The sequence below is a fragment of the Poecilia formosa genome, unplaced genomic scaffold, assembly GCF_000485575.1.
Source record: "Poecilia formosa unplaced genomic scaffold, Poecilia_formosa-5.1.2 Scaffold200, whole genome shotgun sequence".
Classification (NCBI taxonomy): domain Eukaryota; kingdom Metazoa; phylum Chordata; class Actinopteri; order Cyprinodontiformes; family Poeciliidae; genus Poecilia; species Poecilia formosa.
The window spans coordinates 854,410-881,851 of NW_006800139.1; the positions used below are offsets into that span (position 1 = coordinate 854,410).

The 27,442-nt window shown below is 37.7% G+C and overlaps 1 protein-coding gene and 1 long non-coding RNA gene across 2 annotated transcripts in view; one reads left to right on the forward strand and one right to left on the reverse strand.

Moving 5' to 3' along the window:
- oprl1 (opiate receptor-like 1) overlaps window positions 1–11,718 on the forward strand; it is a 73,724-nt gene extending 62,006 nt beyond the window's left edge. The window contains exon 6 of the mRNA XM_016679040.1: window positions 5,384–11,718. Within this exon, the coding sequence (XP_016534526.1) occupies window positions 5,384–5,931 (548 nt within the window). The 3' untranslated portion in view covers window positions 5,932–11,718. The remainder of the gene's footprint in view (window positions 1–5,383) is intronic.
- Window positions 11,719–13,883: 2,165 nt separating this feature from the next.
- LOC103148198 (uncharacterized) lies at window positions 13,884–16,551 on the reverse strand. The gene is made up of 3 exons (XR_477331.2): window positions 16,009–16,551; window positions 15,667–15,904; window positions 13,884–14,849 (listed from the first exon to the last, which is right to left on the reverse strand). It is a non-coding gene; the product is annotated as an uncharacterized LOC103148198 (long non-coding RNA).
- Window positions 16,552–27,442: the final 10,891 nt, after the last annotated feature.

Here is a 27,442-nt window from a genome sequence, read left to right on the forward strand (position 1 = left end):
CATGATTTACACATTTTGCTGACAACTTTCTAGGCTGTGCAGGTTTGAGATGCCTGTAAAGCATCTTAAAGAGCTCGTGATGATGCTGCCTTCTGCCTTCAAAAGTAAAGTGTTACCCACTGACAGCAGATCACATCTGTCCCTGCGTCCGTGGCAGCAGCAGAAATTGTTTTTGCTGCAGGTGAAATGGCGGAGCGTGCCGTTTGGTTGTTGGTGCAGTAAAGTGATCATTGTGATGTTTGGGCCTTGAGGGCCAAAATGCAGACGAGGACTTGGGATGAGCCTGGTGAAGGTTTAATAAAGAAAAGTCCCAGAATAAACCCAGAGGGAGCTGAGCTGTAAACTCTGTTTCCTTTCAATTGCCTCATCACTTAAATGCATGGACAAACTCTGGTTTGGTAATAAAACCACAGAAAAGCTAAACTATGACCCGGTTATTTAGAACCAACGTCGGTCTGCAATGGTCAGTAGCAGAGAGGAATTTCTTTCACTTTATATCAGATGTTTTTCTAAGTGAACAAAGTGCCTGTTGTTGCTACAGAGAGCAAAGGTGTTAATAATTCAGTCCAGGCCGGCATGTTTTACCATGTCTCTGGTTCAACCGTCCCTGTCCCTCAGGTTGTTTCCTCCAACAAGACAAACAACCTGCTGCAGCTCTGCCTCCTTCTCCTGCCTGTTGCTTTATTTGTCAAATCTTTGCTGAAACTTCTCTGGAGATGTTTAGATCAAAATGCATTCTTGTGTGAATGGCCCAGTCAAAGTAGAAGGAAAAGACATCTGAAGGACATCTGCAGCTCTCTACCTGGTCCAGTTCACCGTTCCTTATTAAGAGTTTTTCTGCAGCTGAAGCGAATGTGTGGACAGTTTCCTGCCTGAAGCATCGATATGCTGACAGGCTGTCAGCGAGGATCTGAGGAAAACCAGGACCAAAGTGCTGACCATTAACCGAGCTCCTTCTGAAGGCAGAGGTTTGAAAACCATCAGCAGCGTTTGAGAGGAAACCATTCACACATAAGTGAGATTGAAAAGATGAAACAAAGACAGAAATTAAAACTGACATCTCCACTCAGCATCACACGTTTCACTGGCGTCATTCCAGATTTGCCTCATTTCTGCAGATTACGCCTCTGCATTGGGAAACTGCAGCAATGCTCGCTCTCATATCCGACTTGACCTTTATAAATATGGATTATTAGCCCACATGCATCAATACTGCCATTATATCTGCCGCTGCTGGTAAAGTTTAATTTTTAAAGCCTGCATTGTGCTCCTCGGAGGACGTGGTGATAGCATCTATAGCTGTTTTTCTCCCCTTTTTTTAATAAAGCGGACGCCTCGGCTCCATGGAGGTGGTTATCACCGTCCTTTCACACGGACTTTAACTGTGCTTTTGATCAATGGGTGGAACGTGGCAATAATGGAGCCTGGGCTTCCATTTTTAACAGGAACACCCACACACTATAAATCCTGAGCACTTGTGGCCCTGTGAAATGCAACACATAAAAACATCCAGTAAATGGAATAATAGATCACAGATTCTTTTTTTTTTCTACCAGTTCCTATTTCCGACTGATTGGATTTTATCTCGACTGTTTTGCAGTTTATTTTGCGTCTGGGCTGCCTTATCGGCCTTCACTGCAAAATGATTTATTTCAAAATAAAAATAATGCTTCAAAAATGATATGTGCATCATACATGCGAAAGCTTAATACTTGCAGAAATACAGCCGACTTTTAACATACAATATTGATTCATGCTTGATTTCCTAAAGGATTTGGGGAAACACTTTTATTACAGGATGAATATTCTATTAAGAGGATCAGAGACATTAAAAATCTGTCTGCTAATGAGGCTTAAGACCAAAAATAATGTCTCTCTTGCTTTTCTTAAGGCTTATGGTTAAGACATGAAATGCAGCCAAAAGCAGAACTTAAAACAAATCTTCTCATTGATTGAAGATTAGTATGTGTGAGAGGTTTTCCCTCCTCCTCATTTATCTAAAGCTGGTGATGCAAGAAAATTATAAACTTTTGCTCCGGGGAGCTTTAACTTTTATTTGGCCTGTGGAGAACTGTGTGTTTTTATCAAATGTAACTTCTACAGTTATTAATGATAAAAAATGTAATTCTCCAGATCTTCATTTATATGTAAAAGAGAGAAACATGGTTTTCCTGTTCAGCATGATTTAAGAGTCAATATGGAGGCGTTGGCTCCCAGAAACAGGATTTAAATCTCATGTAACAAGATAGTTTTCTGTTTAGAGATATAAAGCTTGTTATAGTGAGTTTTATATCTGAATAAAACCAAAAGATGTTCTCCCTTAAATGAGGAAGTCGTAACGGTGAAATAGGAAAACCTTGCAGGACGTTGGAGAGCCACAATCTGTCAGAGGAATTTATTTTCAGTGTCTACAGAAAGTAGACACTGTGAAAATGGATTTTTTTACACATTTTATGGATTTACAAATCCATCATGATCAACAAAATTGAGCTTTTTTTTTTTTTTTTTACCAAAGAATTTGCAAAATTCTTAATGTCAAAGTAGAAACTTGTCCACAAAGTGACAGATAAAAAACAAACAACATGCTCAATCACAGCATATTTCCAAAAACAAATCCTTCAGGGTTAGATTATTTTCAGTTAAGTGGAATTTGCAGAATGTGCTGGAACATTTCATCAGCAGAGTCAGTTTCATCCCAGTCAGTTTGACTTCCCGTCGCTCCGTTCTGCTTTCCAACGCCGACATCCCCACTTGACCTGAGCAGCGCTCGGTGTTTATCATCGCAGTGTGTGACACTGCCTTGACAAACGCAGCTTCTGTGTGTGTGTGTTTGTGAGATTAAATTGATTTACCTGGCACTTTTATGCAAAGTGACTTACAAACCAGGAGCACTCTGGAGTGAGCAGTGCTTTACTGCACTAAACGAGTTTGGAACCACCTGCATGTGCAGAAAAGGTTTTCTTAAATACTGGATGCTGTACAGGCAGAACTGAAAATATGATTCACCATTATGTGTCAATAGTTCTGTATAAAACATGCAGTTAAGATCAACAAGGGATGGTTTCTCCAGCAATCAGTGGTTATGAGAGGAAGGTTTCAGCAGCAGATTACTGTACATTCCCTTCTTTGGAAAACAGAAAAGCTTAGAACCATAAAAAACGTTTTAAATATCCAAAATAATTCCATAAAGTACATGATGATGTTCCATATTTCAACACATTAGAAACACGTCTGCAATATCGAAGGAAGCAAATTGCTGCCTGCTCTTTTGGTGCCTGAGGAAAGTAACTCTGCAGAAATTTCAACAATGAAAGTAGCAAACAGAAATGTTGTTAAACTTACTGCTAAAGGGCAGCAGTAATGACCAAAGCTGAAAATAAACTCTGTGTTAGCACAGGAGCTAGCATTAGCGCAGAGTCCTGGGCGGAGAGAGTTGAAGCTCAAACATAAATGTCTTCCTCATGTTGAACTTTCCACTTTGACCAGTCGCATTTCTTAGACTGCTACATATTGTCTTTTGGTTGACATGTTGAGTCAGCAGGTGATGTATAAATATGAAAGTTGTTTTAGTATGAATGCAAAAACTCACTAAGCAAAGTCAGCAAATGACAATATGATATGTTTTCAGTCGTCTCTGAGTTTATGCCCTTCCCACCCGGAAAATGTCAGAAAATAAAAATCCTACAAACTCAAATATTTACAAAAAGTTTGATTATGTACCAAGGTACACAAGATATGAGGCCTTACAAATTTGAATGAGTCACCCCAATAACTGTCTCACCTGAGTAGACAGGATTTCCTTTAACATCATGCAGCTGTTTGATGTGCAACACCTGGTCTCAGCTGTGATGATGTCATACTTTCATGTTTAACTTTGGTCCTAAATTATGACTTTACCGACAATATACATACATATATGTTTTCATATGTATGTTTCAAGAGATTCTTATGAAACTTACCTCAATCACAAGTGGTACCAAAGTTCTAGTTCTTGAATCCGTGTTGAACTTTTGCGAAACTCAAAGAGGCAGCACAGCAAAGAAAATACAATGGATCATTAAATAAAGGCAGAAAACATACAGAATTATTGCTAGGATCTTATTTTACACAATTTCAGCTTCTTTTTTTTGCTCTATCATTATTGTCTTTAATCAAAGGATTCCTTTAGCCAAATTTGCATACCACATTTAAAATGTGTCTTCCTTTCACCTCATCCATAATGTTCTTGGGCTTTTTGTGTTTAAACTTAATTCTTCACTGATTCAGACAAATTTCTTTCCTGACTTCCTTCCTCAGGCATTTACTCTTCATCCTTTACAGCAAAGTGTTTTTGATTAAGCTGATTAAACCGACTCCAGCGAGTATCGACTCCTGTCTGTGTTCATTTGGTCTTCCATAACTTTTCTCCACATTATCTCAATCATTATGTCCTTTAGCTGGAGATTCTTTCCTGTTTTCAGAATTCTGGCAATAATGGAGACATTATAATGATTCAGAAAATTCAAGACAATTCTTTAGAATACATTGTGGGTTGATGTTCTGCTGTAGAAATGTTTAAACTGGAGGAATTACACCTGCAGCACCGAAGCTGAGCTTCAGACGTTTGACACCCTGGACGGATTTTCTATGAATTATGGGGATCATCCTCTAAATTTATGCTTAACATTTTAATTTTGAAACTTTTTGCTGAAACTTTTTGCAATTTCCTCCATTAAGGGACAAAATTTGATCTGCTGCATTGTGTGGGTTGACAGATATCTGAAGCGTCTTTCTTTGTGAATTAAACTCATGACACGCTCTAGTTTGGGACTATTTTAATTAATCAGGTCCACTGTGTAAATGATTTTGTCACTAACAATTTAGTGGCAATATTTACTTGAAAAAGACTATCTTACCCTTAATTTAAAAAGAAATGGTCTTGAATGTGTTCCATAAATGTATTATTTAAAAAGAAAACTTTTAATTTAACAGTTCAGTTAATCTGCTCATCTACAAATAGGAGTAATTCTGTTTGAATAAACTAAATAATAGATTAAAAACATGAAATATCTCTGTTTTCAGCTAATGTGTTTATTAAAAAATTTAGCAGCAAAAAAGATTTTAGACTTAAAAATGTTGCTTATTTTTTTATTTATGTGGTTTGTCATTAAAATGTGAATTCATAAATTAACTACAGACACTTTAATTAACTTGATTAAAAATTGTAATCGAGTCCAAGCAGAATAGATTAGAATGGAATGCAATAGAAAATATAATGTTTGAAAAGTTGATCATTTTTTAAAATATTGTTTCTTCTTCAGAGCTGATTATTTTGTAAAAAAGAAGTCATTGTCTTGCATTTGTAACCGAGTTTCTCTTCCTTTATGTTCATGTTCGCCTGCAGGTACTGAGTGCATTTTGGTTTTCAATGAACCAAAGGATCAGTGGGAACCTATTTTTGGCACCTGCGTCTTCCTCTTCTCCTTCCTCATCCCCATGGCCATCATCAGCATCTGCTACAGCCTGATGGTGAAACGCCTTCGAAACGTTCGCATCCTGTCTGGCTCCAAGGAAAAGGATCGCAACCTGCGGCGCATCACCAGGATGGTCCTGGTGGTGGTGGCGGCGTTTGTCGTCTGCTGGACGCCCATCCACATCCTGGTCCTGGCTCAGTCTCTGGGCTTCATCCTGAGGAGCATGTACGCCGTGGTCATGTTCCACTTCTGCATCGCTCTGGGCTACATCAACAGTGGCCTGAATCCCGTGCTCTACGCTTTCCTGGACGAAAACTTCAAGCGTTGCTTCCGTGAGTTCTGTCAGCCGTCTCCGTTCCGCCTCGACACCCAGCAGTCAGGCAGAATGAGGAGCATCGCCAGGGAGGTGGCAGCGGCCTACAGCTACAAGGGCGGGGACGGCAGGGGGCCCGGTGCAGGGACGGCGAATCCAGCATGACTAGGCGTGGAGCTTCCTTTGGTGGGGGTCGTCCCCACGCAGAGGGGAGAGACTCATGGGACAGGAAACTCCAACACAGAGCTGACTCAGATCACGGCTCTCTAGCGGCACGAGCCCTCCCGCCCCCCAACTCGCAGACTGGCATGGGGCGGGGGGGAGGGAGACGAGCAAGATGGGTTTGAAAGGAAAAGAATTTAGGAAAGATGTTAAGAACACAACATCTAAAGGCTCAGAGAGCCTAGAAATACCAACCGCTTCGATGGGACAACTGGTCGTTGGTTTGAGGTGCCTGACATGGACGAAGCTCAGCTGTGGCCCAAACTGGGAAAAGCTACACCTGCTGGTGCATTTTAAACAAGCCTTAAGACGTTCTGCTTAAGGAGTCAACTTTGATCACAAAACCAGTGTAAGTATCTTAAGGTTTGGGATTTTAGCTCAAACCTTCATGGGCACACACTGCAGGAGTCTGCTGCTCCTGCACATAACTGCCAAACCTTCTGGTTACAAACTCACATTTTCAGAAAGCATTTGAACAGCAGAAGCATTGGTAGCAGCTACAGACACCAAATCTGTGAAACCGTCCAAGCACTGCCTTGGTTATGGAGGAACAGCAGCGGCTGATGTACAGATCGGCTCTGTAGCAGCCAGAACCACAAACTGAAGGTCCAAATGTGAAACAGAGTTTTCATCACTGCTGAGTGCTGCAGCTTTCCAAGTTCATGTTTGGTCTGAAGTACTTCAGTGTTGGATGAAAGGCCTGCAGTGCTCTGCTGTCACCAGCAGGGGGCCGTTGCTGTTCAGGTCGTACTAAGATGTTTACGTTTTGTTCTGAGTTCTTATCATTTATGACATTGGAGTAAAGGTTGGATTATAAATGTGTTTTCCAATGAATTGGGTTAATATTAGAACAAAGTGAGGTCACTTATTGTTGAACTGTTAGGTCACACGATTGCCATTAGTCTTATAAACCAAATCTTTGAAGGTATTTAGAAAGAGCAGAAGCCTTAGGAATGTTGTTGTTTACCAAGTTTGAGAGTTTCTTTGTTTTTATGACAGCAGAGAATATAAAGTGCTCTGGGTGAAGGTTGGGTGACCAGGAGTTGGACCTCCATAGCTTTTAGAAAACTTAAGTTCTGATCCATTGAAGTGGACAAAATTTAGGGAAACAGCAACAATCTGAAATATTAGATTTGCTAACAATCCCAAAAACGTCCAACCATTTGACCCCCAAATGACCCAGAACACATTTCAGCCAGAAACAAAAAGCTAAATAAGAGATAAACCCTACTGCTGCAATTTAGAAAAAAATATAACCCTATATTGTTTTGTATTTTGAATGTTAAAGACATAAATGTTGATACCTAACATTGCAAACATTACCTGCTGTACTTCATTCCATGTAGACTGAAGTGGACCTGGTCACCCTGAGGAGGAAAATAACCAACTGAAAGCAACGACTGAGACTGACTGGGGTTGGACCAAGGTTATAAATAGTTTTATATATTTATGTTATTATCCTCTATGGATCAGAATAACTGACTGTTTGAGGTGATTTTGCTGGGTCACCTCTGAAAGGATTATTACACAGGCATGCGCTTTGCAAATTAGAGCTGCAATTGTGCAACAAACAAATTATATTGTAATCTGTTACCTGGATTAAAAAATACTATTTTATTTGACTAACCTGTTCTGTAAATTAGATGTACATTGGATTCAGAAACATGGCTAATTATCTGGGATCAGCATAAAATAGGAATAGTCAGAATCTACAAACCAAAACCTTTAAGAAAATTGTTTAAATTAATTTTTAAGAAAATCCAAAAATTTACAGCATATGGATGTTTTTCTTCATCATGTTTGTCTTCAAATTTATGAATAGATAAAACAAATTTTTAAAATTTCACTTCCAGCATATCAAAAAAAAGTTACACAAAGAGGATGCTGGAAACGCTTGGATATAGAAATGAATACAAAGGCTCAGGAAATCCTGTTTAAACACCAGGAGCATCTAAACCTGCAGGTTTGGATCTCATCCAGATTCGCTCTGCGGCTGACATGAGGCCGAGGCGCAGAGGTAATACAACCACAGACTAATCAGTTCTGATGATCCGAGTTGCTTTATTATTATTATTTTTGAAGTGTAAAGCTGCTCAGGTCTGGGGTCGGGTTCTCGGAGTGTTTAATGTGAACCCCAATGCTGGAGCAGCATTGACCCCAGGCATCATGAAGGGGTCGCAGGGTTCTGACCCCATATCAAGGGACAAAGGGGCTCTCTCTCTGTATCTATGTCTGTCTCTCTTCTTGGTGTAATAAAGTGGAAATCAGCCCTGAAACATTGATTTTAGAAGATATTCTCATCATTTTTGATAGTTGTGACTGGATGTTATTTTCTTAACTTATATTTTTGGGAACCTGTGACATCACACATCTATGACAACAGGCAAGAGTCACGGCAGACCCTGAAAAGATCAGAAGCTGCAATTCCATTAATCATGAAATTGCACAAGTTGAAGTTATAAAAATAAATTTGCTTCTTGCATGGAAACACACCAATTTAGCAAAAACTCATGTTTGATAAAAAGCTTTTCCGCTAGGATGAAAAGATTTATTTAGCAAAACATCACATGAGCCACGTGATTAAAGTTGCCATTCGAATGTGTTGAATCCATTGATCTGTAAAATCAATTACAATTTTCCCAAAACACTTCATATGTCGCCACTAGGAAGTAATTGGGCCTGAATAAGATGCAGACATCTCCTCTGATTGGCTGACAGATGATGAGTCGCTCGCATCATGACTGAATTATGAAAATATTTACTGTTTACATCTGTTACTGCCATGATTTTTAATGACTTATCGTGTGAACAAGCTCGTTCACATTTGGCTTTAATCTCATTTCTTATTTAATAGAAACACATCACTTATGACTTTGTGTTTTTTTGACATAATAGACAAAGATTTGTGCTCATCTGTCATGGAAACGCAGCTGCAGGGAAACACAAAGACAAAACATCCATGCATACCAGACCATAAGTAAGAGTCGAATGCTTACATGCATGTTCATATGGGAATGATCTGCTGTTTGCAAAGCCACACAGAGAACATGCAGAACAAAAGCCCTTTCTGAGACTGGAACCAGCAACTGGCTTGCTAAAGGCCGCAGCCACCAAGCTGCCTGAATAAAAAGCTTAATGCGAACATTGCTTTCGTTCCTGTTGCCTTTCCTCTTTCAAAAGAAATTTAGTCTAACTTTCCTTCAGTTTAAAGAGACAGACTCTTAGTTTGTGAGAAACTGCCTGTTGCTGGATCTGTATTTGTAGTTTTGTTGACTTTGTTTTGACATTGCTAACAAATCTGCGCCCCTTTGCTTACGTGGCTCTGTGTTTGAGGATTTACCCAAGCAGATGGATGAAGACTGTTTCCTGATTTCCATCCTTTCTTTTAATGCAGTTTTACTGCAGTAGTTTTTACTGTGGGCTGTCTGAGCTTTAACCTGCTACATGTGCTCTGTATGTCTCAGGGCTGGTGTCCCCTTTAAAATCTTTGTCACTTCATGTAATTTCTGTAAGTGTGAGTTTCTGTAAGATGTCTTTTTTTCTTTCATTTTCCTTGACTGGCCTGTTGTCATTAGAATCAGAGGACTGCAAGCTGGGATACTTTCCTGTTGCTCAGAGTAAGTTTATGGTTTGTGAGTAATTCGGCTGTTTGTTAAAAAAAATGTTTCTGCTCTTTGCTGCAGACGATTACCTTTTATTTGATTCCATAAACGTACACTGCCTTAAATATCAAGTGAGGTCTGTTATTGAAGCTTGCTCTTTGGCTGGATACAATTTGTTCTAGTATTTAATGGTGCTTTGCAGCTACTTTATAGCGGTTCTGACCCGTATTCATAAACCCTCAGAGAATAGCAGGAGATCTGGCCCAAAAAGAAAGACTTCAGCTTTGCTAAAATCTAATCCAAAGCATTTTATTAACTAAAACTTTATCCTCACACAGGAAAACTGCAGTGCTGCCCTGTCATTGCCCTTTATGGGTCACAGACAGTAAAATCAGCCTTTCTGTTCAATGATCATTTAAGTTATTAATGTGAAGATCAATAAAAATAGATTTTTACATAAGAACCTTAGACAGGGTCTATGGCACCTGACATTTACAATTGTAGACATTTTCTTCTTCTGCCTCCAGTTTTATTCTAATATTATATATAATATTATATATATTATACCTAATATTCACTGATTGTTTACAGTGAACATTTTAGATTTTGTTTTGGAAATCCTATTTGCTTTTAAATCATCAGGCTGAAGCGACGCTTCAGACTTTTCCTCTGAACTGGGGTTCTACTGAGAGGTGGGGAGCAGGCAATATCCTACCCACAGAAGATCGCTCTGTTAAGTAAGCTGTAAGTAAAATATATTAATAAAAAGGACCGTTTTCAGTAAAACATTAAAATAAAAACTAAATACAGACTGAAAAATGCATAAAAAGGAAATGTGAACAGGAGTTTTCTTGCTAGTCATTAGTCAGCGTGTCATCAAGATGAAAATGAAATCTCCAACATTTTTCATCCTAAAATTAGGATGAAATCTACAAAAATGTTTTTTAGATTACAAAAAAAAAACTGTACAAATATGTTCTTTGATAATAAACTAAACTTTTTATTTAAATAAAAATTGTATATCAAAATAATTTTTAATCTTCTCAAAGTCTGAAAATATTTATTGGCAATAAAGCAACAATTTCTGATCAGCTTGTTCCATATTTCCATTGATATTTTGTTATTGATTGGTTTATTGACATCTAAACTTTTCTGTGAAAATGTATTGTTTTATAGCTACTGGCTAATTTAATTACTGGTAGTAAATCACTAATATGTGTTTAGAAGAGCTTCTGCTGCTGTAGATTGTTTTCCTGCTTATAAAATTTAATCTCTGCTTACATTTGACTCAAATTTACCAAAGCTGGAGCTTTACCTTGATGATAAAGTCTCTCTGTTATGAGAGTTTTATGAATACCGGTCACCTTTTTTTTTACAACCTAGCCGATTTTTTAGGAAAACTAGTCGGAGTATCAAGGTGAGTCCCTCTTTATGAAGAAGTGTCGCATCGCCGCTGTGAGGCTCTTTGTGCTTAACTGTAACTGTTAAAACTAAAGAAGCAACGATATTTTCTGAAATCGTTTGGTGTGGTTTCTTTGTAGCAGGTCAGTCTGAGTCGGCAGAAATCCTCGTTTCCTGGGGAAGTCAGCGTCACTTTTCTGCCTCTTGACTCTGTACAGACATTTGACGAGAACATTCTCGATGTAAAAGAACCATGACCTCATCGTTCATATAATACTCATGATATTTCGCTTGTTGTTCTTGATGTAAAACTGTCGGCTATCTCACAGCATCTGTAATGATTCTATATCGTCAGCTCTTTGCATCAGGAAGCAGAGAGCTCGCTTTCGTTTGTTTACATCCTACAGACCACATGAATGTCAAAAGAAATCTTGTTTAAAATCTATTTCTAAAAAACTGTTGGTGTTATAATAATGCGTACCGAAAAAAGAGTATTTCCTAGGTGTTTCTGTTGTGTTCTTTCTTATGCTCAGAAAGTGTCTGGTATCTATCAGTGTGTTTCTTGTGGACTGCATTTTGCTCGGTGCCTGAGTCGTGATCCACAAAGATCAGAGACAAAACTATCCACACGCCCTCAACTTTATTTTAAGTTCCAGTCACAAATGTCAGCAGGTTTAATTGTGAAGTTGAAGGAAACTCATGAATGAATTTCTAATGTTTTAACAAAAATCAACAAAATTGCAGATTAACACTTTTGTAATTAAGGCTGAATGTTAACTTTGTGTTATTTGTTGCATCTGAATATCTGCAGAATAAATTTGTCACTTTTTTCTGAATCTCATGACTCCGGCACTGAGCTACATAAACTTACTTGTTGCTGTTGTCTGCATTCAGCAGAATGAACAACTGTGCTAGCTGGCTTGTTAAACATGCAGTAAGAGTTTTTGCTGAAGCTTGAATTTAAATTGTATATTTTTCTTGGCTTATGAAATGAATAAATAAACAAAGACAATAAGTTGGTGGTTTACCATTTTCTGGGATGTATTTAAACAGCAGTAATCAGCCGTAACATTTCCACACATGCAGGTTGTAGACGTCTTGTCAGGATCAGTGGATCTGTGAAGGCATTTATTTTACTCTGCTCGCACCATTTTAATTCCTTATTTTGATTTTTAAGCCTAGGTGTCGATTCAGTTGATGTAAACTCTGTTTATATAAGCAAAGTCATTTTAACTTTCTTTCAAATGAAAATAAAACCTATTTCAGCGTTTTATTTACCAACTGCGATAAACCAATTTTAGAAGCCAAACATGAAGTTCTGACTTATTCGCATTCCAACTATTGGATTTCTTGCTTTCTTTTCATTATTATTCTCCTTGATGGCTGAAAAAGAGAAACTTTGCATGAAAAATTCAGAAAACCTTGCAGACCTGGTTTCCCTGAAGAACCAACACAAAAAGCTAGAAAATAGCAAAGATAAATATACAGTATATATATATTCAAAGCCATTAATGGCATGATTATAGAAAAAAAGAAACTAGCATTTTTCTGACATGTAAGTGGAGATTAGACATTATGTCACTCTGTCCAGTGAAACACATCATCTTGATGCCTGTGAAGCGAAGAGGAAAGACAGATTTCATTGTCTTCCAGGGTGGATGGATGGTAATTCTGACAGTAAAATGACACCTCGGCTCAACAGGAAGCACTGAATATTTGAATGTGATGTCTTGCTACGAAGCGAGTGATTTCTGAAGTCAACACTGGAGCAGAAAGAGCAGCAGAGTGAGAACAGAAGGACAGAAACCGACTGAAGGGACTCAAGTCTGAAGAACAGAAGTCAAGTTTATTTATAAAACACATTCAGATTGTAGTTTTCATCTAAAAACTGCTTTTTATGTTTAAATCTAAAACACAATGAACATTACAGTGACAAAATAAAGAGAAGCAAGAAACAGTTTTAGTCCAGTTAGTCAAATGCAACTTTCAACAGTTTTTCACCTTGATTTAAAGGAAAGGAGCATAAAAACTGAACGTTGCTTTACCATGTTTGGTTCTGATTCTGGGATGCAGACCAGAACCAGAAGACCTGAGAGCTCTGCAGGTTTCTGCAGTGACGGCAGGTCTTTAAGGGGTGAGTATTATGCAGAACGAACCTTTTTGAGATTTACGGTACATAATGTTATGATGTCGTTCCCTCATCAAAAACATACCCAGAGTTTCTTTGACTCATTCATGCATGGAAGAGAAATCCCAACTGAAGATAATATAGTCACTCTACTGAACACCTAACAGCTGTAGCTACGGTGACAGAAGCGGACTGGAGTTCAGACGGAACCTCATTAAATCTGCAGGATTCACGATTCCTCAGCACTTTGTCCTACAGAGGTACTGACTCCTGGTTTTATGGTTCCTCCATTAGTGGCAATTAAGATTTATGATGTCAGTAAAACCGTTCAGCCAGAACCTCAGGAGGCCATGCTGCTGCTCCACTGAGGATTCTGATCAGAAACGACGTCCTAATAACACAATGCCGCTTCTCTCCTTTCCCTGATAAGGAGTTTAAGTCGCTGTATAATTCATCTTCAGCTGCTGAAAGAATAAAATTGCAGATAAGTGAAGGTAATAGATGAAGTCCTTGAAAGAGGTGAATTAGTGGATTGATAAGAAAAAGGGAAGAACGGAGACACAGTCGGTTTTCATCTGAAGACTTTTTGATTTCCCAGCTCCAAGTGTAAAGGAAGAGATCTTAGTGATGAGTCATCAGGTTGTGGTTGTGACCAACAGTCTCAGTATCTTATATTCATACAACACCATGAATATCAACACCAAGAACCATCAAAGTTCCTTTGATGGTTCAAAGCCTGATTGCAGCAAGAAGGTACGAATAAATTAGAATAGAAATATCCTTTATTGTCCCACCTTTGGGAACTTCAAGTGTACCAGCAGGAAGTTACAGGTAAACAGACAGAATAAGAAATAGAGATTATACATGGAGGGCAAATTTAAACAGGAGAAATAATGCAGTCATTAAAAATTATAGGATTATTTGAAAAAAAGGGACAATATACACATATTTGTTCATAAAAGCCATAACAAACTATTTACACGAAATAAAAATAAAAAAAACATTGTGTAAATATAATCTGGTGTGTAAACACTTCTAACATCCAGCAGCTAACATCATTTAAAGGAAATGTGCAAATAAAATACAATAACAAACTAGGAGCTATAAATACAAGGAACAACCTGAAGAAGCAAGAAAAATAACATAAAAACACAAACACATATTCAGAAGAACAGTGACCATGACAACAATAAAAAACACCTTCATCTCCAGAGGGATCATGACCCTGAAAACCCCTCTGGGTTCAGGCACTAAATGCTGGATCCACCAGCGGACCTCCATCATGGTGGCGATGTTTAGTGGGCAGCTGTTTCTTTTAAACGTTAATCTTATTGGCCAAAACAAAATTAACATCCAATAAAGCCCGGTATGTTAATCAGCGCTAAGTTTCTCCCACACAACAAAACATCTCATATTTACTCTGTTAGCAATCAGAATGCAAACGTAAAGTTTAACATTTTAAACCTACAAAACTGCCGTTTCTACATGACTAAAACAAGGTTTGCAAGAAAAATCAGTTTTCTCAGAAATTTGTGGTTTTTTTTTATCCTTTTAATCTTTTTCTGCTCTGATGAACACTTTTTGAAGTGTTCTTCCTCCTGGTTTTCCCGTGGCCTGTCTCTTCATTGACAAGCAAGCAGAATCTTTCTGCATTTACAGGAAAAGTTGTCCATATGTTTGCAATAAGCAGTAAATGTGTTTACTGTTGAGACTCGCTGGCAGCAGCAGCACTGAAGAAGAAACAGATAAAACACCGTCTGAGAATCAGGTGCTAAATCAATTAAAGGTTATAATTTAAATACAGAATATAAATAGTTATGGATCTAGAAAATAAATTTAAGAGCATTACATCTAATTAGGCAATTTTATGCTTGGTGCGCAGCAGCAAAGTATTTCCAATGGGATCCTTAGTGTGGGAATCATCCAGCCTGCATTAGTGGACATGTTTGCTACTTCTGCTGCCTTCAGGCTGGAAGCAAACATCGGCAAATTTATAACAGTGTTCCAACATTTACAACCCGAGGCTGAAAAAGCATCCAAACGCTTAACAATCCCACACTTTGCTAATTACAGTGCTCCAGTTCTTCACCCTTCTCAACAATAAAACTTGCTGAGAAAAAACATTTTGCTCCTTTTCTCATTTTATTAGCTGCTCTGTTTGTGATTTGCAATCATTGCAGATTGGGAACTGTGAATATCTGTGACTTGGCAGGGGGAGGCTGTGCATTGCATTAACTGAACTTATCCAGCATATCATTGCTGTTATCTGATGTAGAAACCATGAAGACGTGGATAAAACATTGATTTTGGATCAGCACCAGGCCACAGAGTTGTTATTTTGATCAGGTTGCCATTTCACTAAGGAATAAAATCAAAGGAGTCGTCATCTGATCACAGCATTAAACTACACATTCACAGTGGAAAACGTTTATGCTGCAGGATTAGTTAGACGACAGTGGAAGAAAAGGAGAGCACTTAAGCAAATCACAATTGGCCTCAAACTGCAAATGTTGGATAAATGAAAAAAATCTTGAATGCGTACGATACCTGACAGGGAGCCGGATGATTCACTGGGTAAAAGGAAGAGCTGAGCAGCAACGTATGGAACGTCACTTCATATCACTGAATTCTGAGATCAGGTTCCTCGTATTGCAGAAACCTGCAGCAGGTCGACTTCAGTTTGCAGAGAGAGACAGAGACAGGGCAGTTTGACCAAAGCAGACGGATGCTTCTCTTGATCGATGGGACGCTGAAGGAAGGAGGAAATAGAAAAATGCTTTCCTCCCTGCCTCAAAGAAACATTCAAAGAGTCATTGCTTTGTTAAACTAATTAAAAGCTTGTTACACTGAGAGGTGTGGTGTGGAAGGAAAACTCAAAGTTGGCTGTACCATGAACTAAGGTGATTAGGCCTCCTTCAGCACAGCATAGTTCACTCACAAGACAAAATGGCAGCTTTCCCATCAGTCTCTTAACTTTCAGTCTCTCAAGTTTCTTCTTCTTTTTTTTATGGTGGTTGGCAAACAACTTTTAGGTGCATTTCCAGGTTGGAGTATGGACCAGACGCTTATAATCTCCCCATAATACCCGTTTTACTAAGAAAAAGAAAAATACTACAAAAAACTACATCCCCTGACGATCTCTGAAACAGCTCTCTTATATCTAATTTATTTTTGTTTCCACTTGTCTCTCCACTTTCAGCCAGCAGTCTCTTTATATACTGTTGTCCCCGCCTTCTCAATTAACTGCCCAGCCAATCAAACTCCAGCAAACATGGCTTCTTCTATAAAAGAGCTGGGTTTGAGGCGGGCCTCCTCCTTAGTAGGTTCCAAGATGGCCGCTACAAGGACACACCCAAAAAGGTAACAAACATTTCACAAACAAAAGGTTCACATACACACATTCTACAACTTAAACGTTACAGAAAATCTTATTGCTTCTTAACAAAGCTCATTACACATGGGCCGGTCTAACATAAAGGAACGGCTCTGAATTATATCATAACCATTAGATTACAAGAGCTTTTTGCTGCTTATGAGCTTAAAAGTGTCAAATGCAGAAAATGAATTGGATCAGTAGGAAAGCTGATCTGCCAGCAGCAAGAACTTTCAGCTTTCAGCAGTTTTTGCTGAATAAACTATTTTGTTCCATTTTTCCCTCCCAGCTGATAACCAAAGTGACGTTTATGGTGTTGAACCACTAAGTGCTTATCATCTCTATCCTGCAGTGACCAGCAAAAATATTATTACCTCCTGAAGATGTTCACATCGAACACATTATGACCACATTATTATTAGGAAGCCACTGTACTGTACTGAATAACTAGGAAGTGGAAGAAAAACAATCTGTGATGATCCATCATCATCCGTCAAATGAAAGTCTGGGAAAGAAGAGCATTGATCAAATAGCCAATGATTTGAGTAGCTTGATTTTTTAAATTCCTCAAGTTAAATTATGTTTTTCTGTTTATTTCACTGCGTTCCAGCCGGGTGATTATTTGTGTTGCCCAATGCTCTCACTTCTGCCAATGAGCTTTTCACAAATGCTAAGTGCTATTAGCAGCTACGGAGGGAGATGGCAAGAAACAGAAAGAAGCACTGCAGAGAAAGAGAAAAAAATTACTACAAATATATATTTCATTCAAAAAAAGTATTTTCAGTGTTTACTTATGCTTACATTTAAGTTTGCTTTTTAGCTTTTGAAAGTTAAAGTGAAATGTTTGATTTCTCATCTGTTTTTATTCTTGGGGGGGAAAAATCATATTTCAAACTTGAGACAGAAGTAATGTTTGAGTTAACAGTTTTTACTTATTTCTCATTAGTTTAAAAAACTACTACAGAACAAGACAATTTTGTTTATTCAATGATCTGACTAATTGTCAGAATAATTGATAGATTACTCAATTCAATTAGTAAAATAATGATTTACAACAGCCCTAAAACTGACTCTAATCATCTATTGAAATGTCCTAGTCAAAGCTCGGTCCTGAATCCAAGTGACCCTCTGTGGCATCTCTCTCTCTTTGAAGAATGTTCTATTCTAATTTAAAGTTGTCCATTAAAATCAGAAAAACATCTGGTGGGTGATGAACTGATGTTCACTTTAGTGTTTACAACATAAAACGTTTTTTTTTTTTTTTCTTAATGTTGAACTTGAACATTTCTGTTTGAGGAAAAATGAATATAAAAATAAATGAAATCAACACACTAAAAACTTAGAAATGTATCTTTCAGGTTTTTACTAGTCCTTGGAGTTTATGATGGAAAAGAAGAATCTGCTCTTCAAAGATCAAAAATGAAACCCAGCTGATGAATTTGCTTCATTAATAAAGCAGAGATTAATACTGGAATCTGATTTACAACCGAAAGCTTTAATTTATTAATTAAGAAATATCAATCTCTATTTGATTGATATTTATAAATCAGGATATAAACATGGCATGTTAACTACATTAGAAATCTAAAGTCAGAGGTAAATTTCTGAATATAATTTACATGAATATGTCAGTCGGATAAGTTGCACCTAAACTCAGCATTTATTAGAATTTCATTTTTACAGAGTCCATGATCTCACGATGAAGAAGCGCCATGTTGGTATTTTTAAACCTGGACCCATGTGCACATTGTATTTCCAATTTGCGAGGAGTGTGTTGGACAAATTAAATTGTGTTGATGACTTTCTAGCGTCTGCTGCAAATTAGAAGTAAACATTTGACAACCCATTTAACTTGAGTGCATCAACTAAGAGGAGAAAATAAAGGTTATTATAGTCGGTGAAAGAAACGGAGGGAAATCTGCATTTGATTGTAACTTTGGTGTTTAAGCCACGTAAACTGAAGGAGCAACCAGAACCACGACTCATCCGTCTGAAAAACTCAGAAAATCACATTTGTTAAACAAAAGTTGCTTTCTTGATAGATGATCTTATCATTTGAAAAATGATGACCCTAAAAAGCAGATCTTTGATAAAACATCACTACTGTAATTTGCTGCATTGGTCCTAAAGGTCTGAGTATTTCTGCGTGATTAAATGTCTACGAAGGTTTCATGTCGGCTGATTGCGTCTCTTTTAAATTATGAGCCGTTCATTAGAAATCACACTTTATCTTGGTTTGTCCTTCCTCTCTTTTACCTTTCTCCTCTATTTGGAGCCTTTTCTCTGTTTCTATCCTTGGTTAATAAATAGCAGCAAACACAGTTGTGTCCTGTTAGGACATGATTTAAGCCCTTATTCATTTACAGGCAGAAAGTCCTTGGATCTATTCATCAGCCTCTGTACTTTTATTTCCCTGGCTCTCGTTTTCTTCGATCTCCTTTTATTCCCTCAGATTTAATAAAACATGCTCTGTCCTCACCCCCCTCCTCTGCACATTACACCTGAACTTTTTCACTAAACTTTCAATGTCAATTTTATTTTATTTCTGTTATGACCCACCACTCTTCCCATCTATATGTGCACTTCCATCTCACTCTTTTTGAGAAAGCACCTCGATGAACTCATGGCTCTTTCTAGGTTTCCTTCCATCTTCCTTTACCTGCACAAGAGGACTTTTATCTCGAGCTCCTGCTTTTAAACTTATACATTATGAATACTGTGACCTGTTTGAATTGACTATGAATGGGAGTTTTATTTTCTCATGAAAAATTCAAAGATCCTTTGTACATCAGGATGATTGCCTCGGCCAACAATAAACTGCTGAATAAATGTAGCAGAAAGTCACATGGAAAGAGAAATACAAATGGCTGAAGGACGCAGGACATTGTGACAGGGGAGGGAATTAACCTTTTACAAATACCTGATCACTTTGAGGCGCCAGAACTGAGGGACAGAAGAACTAAACAAAGAAACTGCCAAGTTGTTTTTTACAGGTTAAAGTCCAGATAATTTGTCTGTGGAAGCAGCAAACCTCACTGAGGCTCACAGACAAAATGTGTAAATAGCTAGCTTAAAAACCGGCCCATACTTTCTCCCTCCTGACACGTTTGTTGAGTTGATCAAACCATCAAGTTGAATTTGACTAATTTAACTTGATGGTAAGCAGAAGTGAACTACCAAAATAAAATGTGTATTTTCTCTATTTAAACTCCTGCTGCTGCTGAGACTGAATCTCTTCTGTCGTCTCACAAATTGTTTTTTTAATCGATTCTTTTCCTCTCTACATGTCCAAAGTGATGCCTGAAAACACAGAACATGGCCTTTAAACAGCTATACCAACGTTTACTCGTGTTTCCATAGCAACAGTTTCTGCATCAACAGTCGCCAGGAAACTTCTGGTTCATGTTTGATTCATTTTTAAATTGCTTTTGATCGGCTATCAAAGATTTTACAGAAACAAGTTATTTTTATATAAATATTTTTCTCTGACAAATAAGTAAACAGGAAGTGGTAAACTTTGATTTTTACTGTGTAATTTTTCAAACTGCACATTATAAATACACACACAAGTGTGAAGCGTCGCATGAATGGATGGATTAAACTGAATGTGTCGACTTGAAGCACTTTATTTAAAAAAAACTTACAGTCCAGCAACATGTTCAATTATACAAACTACTCATTTAAAATTATTTTCCTCAGGAAAGGAGCTGATTGGGCTTAGCTTTAAAACATGTTAACTCCTCTAAGAATTGTCTCTGCAAACCTTTAATCTGCGTCGAGGCGGCGAAGGCCGGCACGGTGCGTTCCTCACCTCAGGGTCAGAGGTTATCCTACTTATTAACCTCAACTCAAGGTCATTACCAGCACAATTACAATCGCTCCGTTGTCTGAGGTCTCTCCTTGTTTCAAAAAGACACAAAGGTCAAAAGTAATCACATCAGCTGTTTCTGCTGGGCAGTGGAGAATTTTTTCAAGTGCAATACAAGCTGCAGTTTGTTCAGCTTTAATATGGAAAATCAGTTTTAAAGGCCAATATGTCAAATGTTTTAACTCTTGCCAGGCTTTTAGGTTGCAGCTTCAGCAGCACTCTTCTCTTCACTGAGCTTTATTAGATCATAGTTCACCTTATAACACTATTACCAAAGCAGGAAATGGACTCTGCTGGCACAAAACCTTTTTGTATCAGGCGAATGGCAGCACTGCATTGTTAGGAAGATTAAAGCAGGTGAATGTAGTTCTATAGCTATCACATCTGACATTTTATACATATTTACATATTTATACATTCCCCACAAAGCACTCTGCTTACAATAGTGATACTTTATTCTAAGTAATTACACTGAAATAATAAAACATGCTCCTTCTGTCTCTCATTCAGTTTTAGCTTCTGATTAATTGCTTCAATCTGAACCAGAAGTTTACATACAGTGAATAAAAAGGCACAAAAGCTTTTTTTTGTTCACTAGCTGCATTTTCATTGACCATAAAATTGGGCAATTTTGAAAAAAAAAAATGTTTTTTGATAAAAACGTTTTTGAGGTATAATGAGTTGGTTTTTCAGCCTTATAGAAATAATTGTATTCTGCAGAACAGTAATAGAAATATTGCTCTGCATCATACCAGTTACATGAGCAGCAACCAGATGCTGCCACTGGCGCAAACCATGAAGAAGAAGAAGACAGGAAGTGGTAGGAAGATGATGGCATAGCGTATTTTTAAAATTACTCATCATGTGAACAGACTCATCCACGTGATTTTAATTGAGTTAAATACTTAGAAGAAACAACACAAAGTCAGAACTGTGTTTTTTTTATCATTAGCGGATTACAGACAAAGGTTTGCAAACATTTGTAATGGAAACAATGAGACAGCTAAGCTGTCAGAAGTTTCCAAAGCCATGACATCATCATCTTGGCTTTCCTACGTTGTTTAAAGAGACAGTAAACATTTTTCATGTAAATGTCTGAATTTGTAAAAAGTTACAAAAAAATCTCTAAAAATGTTCTCGCTATGTTTTTTGGTACTTAGAAAATGGAAATTCTGATAATTCACATCAACTATGATAAGAAAAGTTTAGCTTGATTTAACTTCAGATAGAGAGAAAACGGTGGATGTGTCTTTACATTTGGTGTATGTAAACTTCTGGTTTCAGCTGTATATCAGGGTTTGTAGGCAACCACAACAAAAATATCTCTCAAACTAAAAGGTGACCTGCATAAAAAAAACTTTAAAACTAGTTAATAATTGCAAATACGGGATTGAAGTTATTGTTAATGTAAACATAAAGAGTTTTGATTTGGTTTTGTGAAAAGAAGCCTCCAGTATTTTGTCCCCACTGGTGTACAGACACAGAAAGAGGCAGTGCATGTAACACAACCCTGCCTCTGTTTGAGAACAATAATGGAGAACCAAGCTGAACCCATGAGGCAATTACAGCAACACAATCACTGCAGATCCCTTCAGCACAGCCTGGCTTCAGAGCCGCAGCCGGTTACTCAGCCAGCCCCGCACATGCAGCAACAAATGTTTCCATCAGCGCAAATAACCAAACCTTTCACAAAACCACTGCAAGCAAAGACACAGCAGAACCAAACCAGGTTCATTTACAGGAGCATAACTTGATGGACATTATTAATTCTCCTCATGTCAGTTATGACTTGTGGTTTGCTTGGGAAGAAAAATTCAAACATTTTTTCTATCAGCATCCATCTCAACGTTTTTCTCTGAAAGATTTCAGTTTGTCATCTGATGACTCCCACTCCAGTCAGTGTGGAGTGTGTTTGACGTCAGCTTTGTTAACTTCATCAACTTCAGTCACTTTTTAATGTGTAGAAACCAAATGTTTGATTTTAGAGTCTTTTGGTATAAAACCTGAAATCTGATCAATCAAAGCTTAAACATTTCTCAACTGAGGGAAATAATGCGTTGACCATCTTGAAGCAGTTAAAATGTAAAGATTGGCTGAATCGTTTTACAGATGACTGGGACGGGAAGCAGCCAGATCATTTTGTCTCCTCAGTGAGAGCCGTGGTGAAGGAGAATGCCTGCTGACCTTTTTCAAGATGACATTTCTGTTTCCTGGTGATTATGTATTGTGTTTTGTGTGCCAGTGTGTGTATGGAGTATGGATTTAGACAGAGGTTGTTTCCATTGTCAGTAATGGCCCTGAAAGAGTCGCAGCATGAGCTTCTCTTTAATACAAACACCATTTGGACTCATGAGGCTCTCAATATTTTGTATTATCAGATTTCAGTGGCCTTCAAAAGCACATTTCAGGATAAAATACTGTTTCAAAGTTTGAAAATAAAATGTTTGGCAGAAATTCAAGCTGCAATCAGTTCTTCAGAGAACAACCATGTGCCACCATCTTCAAAAGTTCCAATTAATTTTGTTTTGGGTTGAAATATCACATATGAAATATAAAAATATGATGAAATAGTCCCTAGAGGGAGGATAGACAACACACTGTCTGTAAGTAATCGTTGTTTTGACTTTGTTCCTGACCTGAATCTGCTCTCTGTGGATCCAGACTGAGCTCAGATAACAAGTCGTTGAGAAAACATTTCACTCCTGACCTCTCCGGCTGCACTTCCTGCCGCTACAAACCCGTGGTGTGTTCACTGACCTTTGCAGAAGTCATGTTTGTGAGTGCTGCTTCTTGTCGGACAAATTCACAACAATTCTGCCTGAAGTGGAACGTTGATGAGCTCAAACTCTCTTCACCAGCACTGGTGACGCTGGTTTGCCCATGACATTCCAGATATGTCGCGGTTCACTTCTGCTTACATATTTACATTGTTGCATCACTGTAGATGTTTTTTTATTTTATTTTTTTTTAGTCTTGGTGAGTCAGTTTAGTGGATTTCAGTTAATCTCTTTTTACAAAACAAATATTTGCTTCATTGTCATTCTGAAGAAAGAGCCTGTTCTTCTATGAAAGCGAAAAACCGTTAATCCGAAAACCTGCCTGAGTCATGAAACCAATAAATCATTATCCACATTACTGATATGCAACAATAACTATAAAATCACGAAAACAGCAGAATTCTTTCAAGCAAAAGATTAAAAATATATTAAAAATATTTAGTGCTTTCAAACCTAACTGGATTTTTTCTTGCACACAGAGGATATAAAGACCTTTGTAGTTGATTTAAAACGAGTTTCTGTGAAACTTTAAAACTAAACTCAACATGTAAGAGAAGAGCTGGGTCAATGTTCCATGCAACATTTTTCGAAGCATCTGGACAACACTTGGACCAACAGCACATATATCTGAATAGGTTTTCAGAATGACAGTCTGAAGGGAAACCTGAGGGCTGAGACTGAACTGCTGTCTCCTTTAACCTGCAAACACTCTGCTGAGGGCAACCAGAGGTCTGCCTCAGAGGGAGCTGAGCTGCAAAAATGTAGGAACCATTTTAAATTGGTCTTTAGATCAAATGTCTATATGTTTATATTTACAGACCTTTTGGGGTGCAGGTGCAAAAAAAGGACAGAAAGCAGAATCCTGCACAAGTTTCTTAATCTCACTGCTAATATGTGTTTACTCATGTGAAAATAAATTTGTTTTTTGACATTTCTGAAAATGTCAGATTAAAAAAAAACAGCTTTTTGAAAGATCAAAAAACAAATAAGAACAATTTGATGAATTTGAAAAGGAACACATGCATTAGTGAACAGCTGTGGGTAAAAGAAATAAAGGTGCATTTTAAGACATTCTTAGGATTAATAAAATAACACCATGGTGCTGTGGTGGCTCAGGGGTTATGCACAACCCACATATGGATGCAGCCGTCACAGGTTCAATTCCTGGCTTAATGACCTTTGCCACATGTCTTCCCCTTCTCTTATAAGCCACTTTTCTGTCAGTTCACTATCAAATAATCGTCACTAGAGCCAATAAAACCTTTTAAAAAATTATTAAAGATAAGAAAGAAAAGGAAAAAAACATGAAAAGGTAGAGCACTGACTCACAATCTGCCTTCAGTCCGAACGGTTGTCATGTTGGACAAACTTACAAGAATGTGTTACACTGGTAACATTTAAATAAAGAAATACTCTGTTTTTCATTTATTTTTCATAATAAATGAAAAACAGAGAGATTTCAAAAGGGCTCTTCTGCTGAAAAAAAGAGCAGCTGTTCATGTCGTGGTGTGAAAAATCTACATTTGAAGACCTTCATCAATCTACATAACAGACTGATTGTTATAAAAAAGGAAAACATGATTGATATAATTGGATTGTTATGTTTTCAAAGAAAAATGCTCTGTTATCAACTAAATTTCTTCACATGCATGAAACTGCTGAAGAATATTGTAACATAAGGATCATTTTTCACAACTTAAAAGTGAGAAGTTAAAATATGGCAGCAGATGTTAGTAAGCCTGTGTGTGATTCTCCTTCACAGTGAAAGATCACATGGTCTGATGGGGAGAAGAGGAATTTAAAAACACAAAATGATGTATTTTCTTCCAGCTCCCTGGATCCACACACTGCAGGAAACAGTGAGGCTGTTACTGTGGCAGTTCAAGCTTTACACATGTGCTAATTAAACACAGAAACACTCAGGTTTGAACCAAAACAAGAAGCAACTTTATTTTACCTTTGGCAATACATTATTCTGTGAAGACAAAATAATGTCTTCACCTGGTAATGAGACGGTACGTTCACCGTGTACCGCTGGTACCAGATCAGTAAAAATGTTCCCAGAGCGTTGAGCATCTGTCCTGGATGAAAATGCTTTCCGTTCATCTAGAGATCCTCTGTCCCGCTTTGCAGTCGTTTCCCCCGGTTACATGAAGAAAAGCGGCTACTGATGCAGGATTACAGCCATTATTCTCAATATTAGATACTTTCTCCTAAACCTGCTGTGTGACCGCTTGTGTTTTTCCATCTTGATGAAGGAAATGTATTAGTTGTACTGATAACAATTGTGTTGTAGTTTCTTTTATTTTGTACTTATTGATAGTTAAGTTGTTTTTAACCTTGTTTTCTATTTTCTTTTGTTTATTTTTAACAAGAAAAAATTTCCATCTGACCAGAGAAAACAGATGAAAATCAGCCAATTGGCTACTTCTGGTGTTTTTTTTTTGTTTTTGTTTTTTTAGCAATGTTAGCTGTCCATGCCACATAAATCAATAAGTTAAAATAAATGTTGAACATTTCAATCCCCATTTAAAAGGTTTGGCTCATCTACTACTACCATGACTGCTAATTGTCCATTGTGTTAAATTATTTTCTTAAGACAGTTTTGCAGCACACCCACTGGTGGTCGCCTTAGAGGCCAGTGCAACTAAAAATATACTTATGCCCACTTTTCCACATTGATTTCTTTATATGTTTTTCATTAAAAAGTCACTTCTGATGGAGAAAAACATCAAGAACAAACTCATATTCAGCTGATGGGAGGCTGACTTTTTTCTAATGAATCTTAGAGTCTGAGATTAGAAGACCGGTCGCTAATTAGCCTTCTAATAAAAATGATTTTATTTGCTAATAAAAGCTTTTGAAACTTGGCATACCACATCAATATCAGCAAAGAAATAAGGACATATGTGTCAGTGGTCATTTTGAGTGAACTATTGTTGTGATCAGCATTAGAGGCATGAATGTGGTGCGTTAAATGCCGTGTGTTTCTGTTGACTTTGGCTGTCTGGCCCGCTGCCATCAGCGAACCACTCAGCGATGTTTAACTGGGCTGAAGATCAGAGTGACTCTCCCACTCCTTTGTGTCCTTGGAAACCTCACAGCTTTATGGTTTAATCATAAACGTCTGTTTTTTACACCCCGAATGTTGTGCTGTAGAAAAGGAAGACCAACACACACAATGTCTCACAGAAAGTTGATAGACTGTCTGCTGAGATTAGCTGTAAGGAAATTTGGAACAGTACATTTAACAGACAAGGTGAAGATAATATTTAAGGAGCAGACGTTTGGATTGATTCATTTAGAAACATCATGAATGTTGGATGGTTGTTTCCAACTAAATCCATGTTTTTATCTCCAGAGTGCTGAAAACTGACATGGAAAATGAATAAAATATGTTAAAAATATTGTTTTCATAATCCAGACATGTCCATGCTACTCAGCTTGCTCATACATTTATTAAACACTCATTCCCATCTAAGCTGTGAGTACTTTGTGAGACAAAATACACAAGGAAGAGAAAAAAGATGTTTGACTTGAGGCACAGAATTAAAATTAGTCAAGCAAAAGGAAAGGTTCCATTTTTTTCACAAGAAACAGTTAAGCATGCTTTCTACTGCTGGATATATTTAATTTATGTCTGAATAGAAAATTTAGGATTTGAATGTACATCAGAATGTGAAGCCAAAACTAAAAAAGTGGATTTTATGTTGCAGCTGGATCAGCAGCCATGGCAGAGACATTTATTCATCTAGTTGGTTCAGTTTAGATATTTCCCTTGAGGCTCAGATTGTTTGGCTTCTCTCCTTTGATCAATTAAACCGGGGCTCTTACACACCCACCTTACACTTCGACTCCTTATTGATTGTCAGGGTACAGTGAGATCCCAGCAACAAACCTCATTTGTGATAACAGAGTGCTGATAACTGAGCACTGGCTGAGCAATAAACAGAGAGGAGAAGAGTAATGAGAGGGACAGAAGAGGAGACCACAGCTGCAGCCGAGGGTCTGCTCACCAGCCTCCTCTCAGGGTGAAGAAATGCCTTAATTAGGATCTGAGCCCCCCACATACCCTCGCTTCTGTCTGCCAGCTACTTTCCAGACAGTAACTGTATCTGTATCTCACAGCTCAGCTCTCCCTGGGCTGCCAACGAGATATTTTTAAATGAGACTTTAAAACCTTAAGGTGCAGTAATACCTCGTGTGTCAAATCACTGTGTCTAACAATGCATCCAGCATTTTTTAGAAACAGCGAGAAACTCTTTTATATATTTTTATATATATATATATATATATATATATATA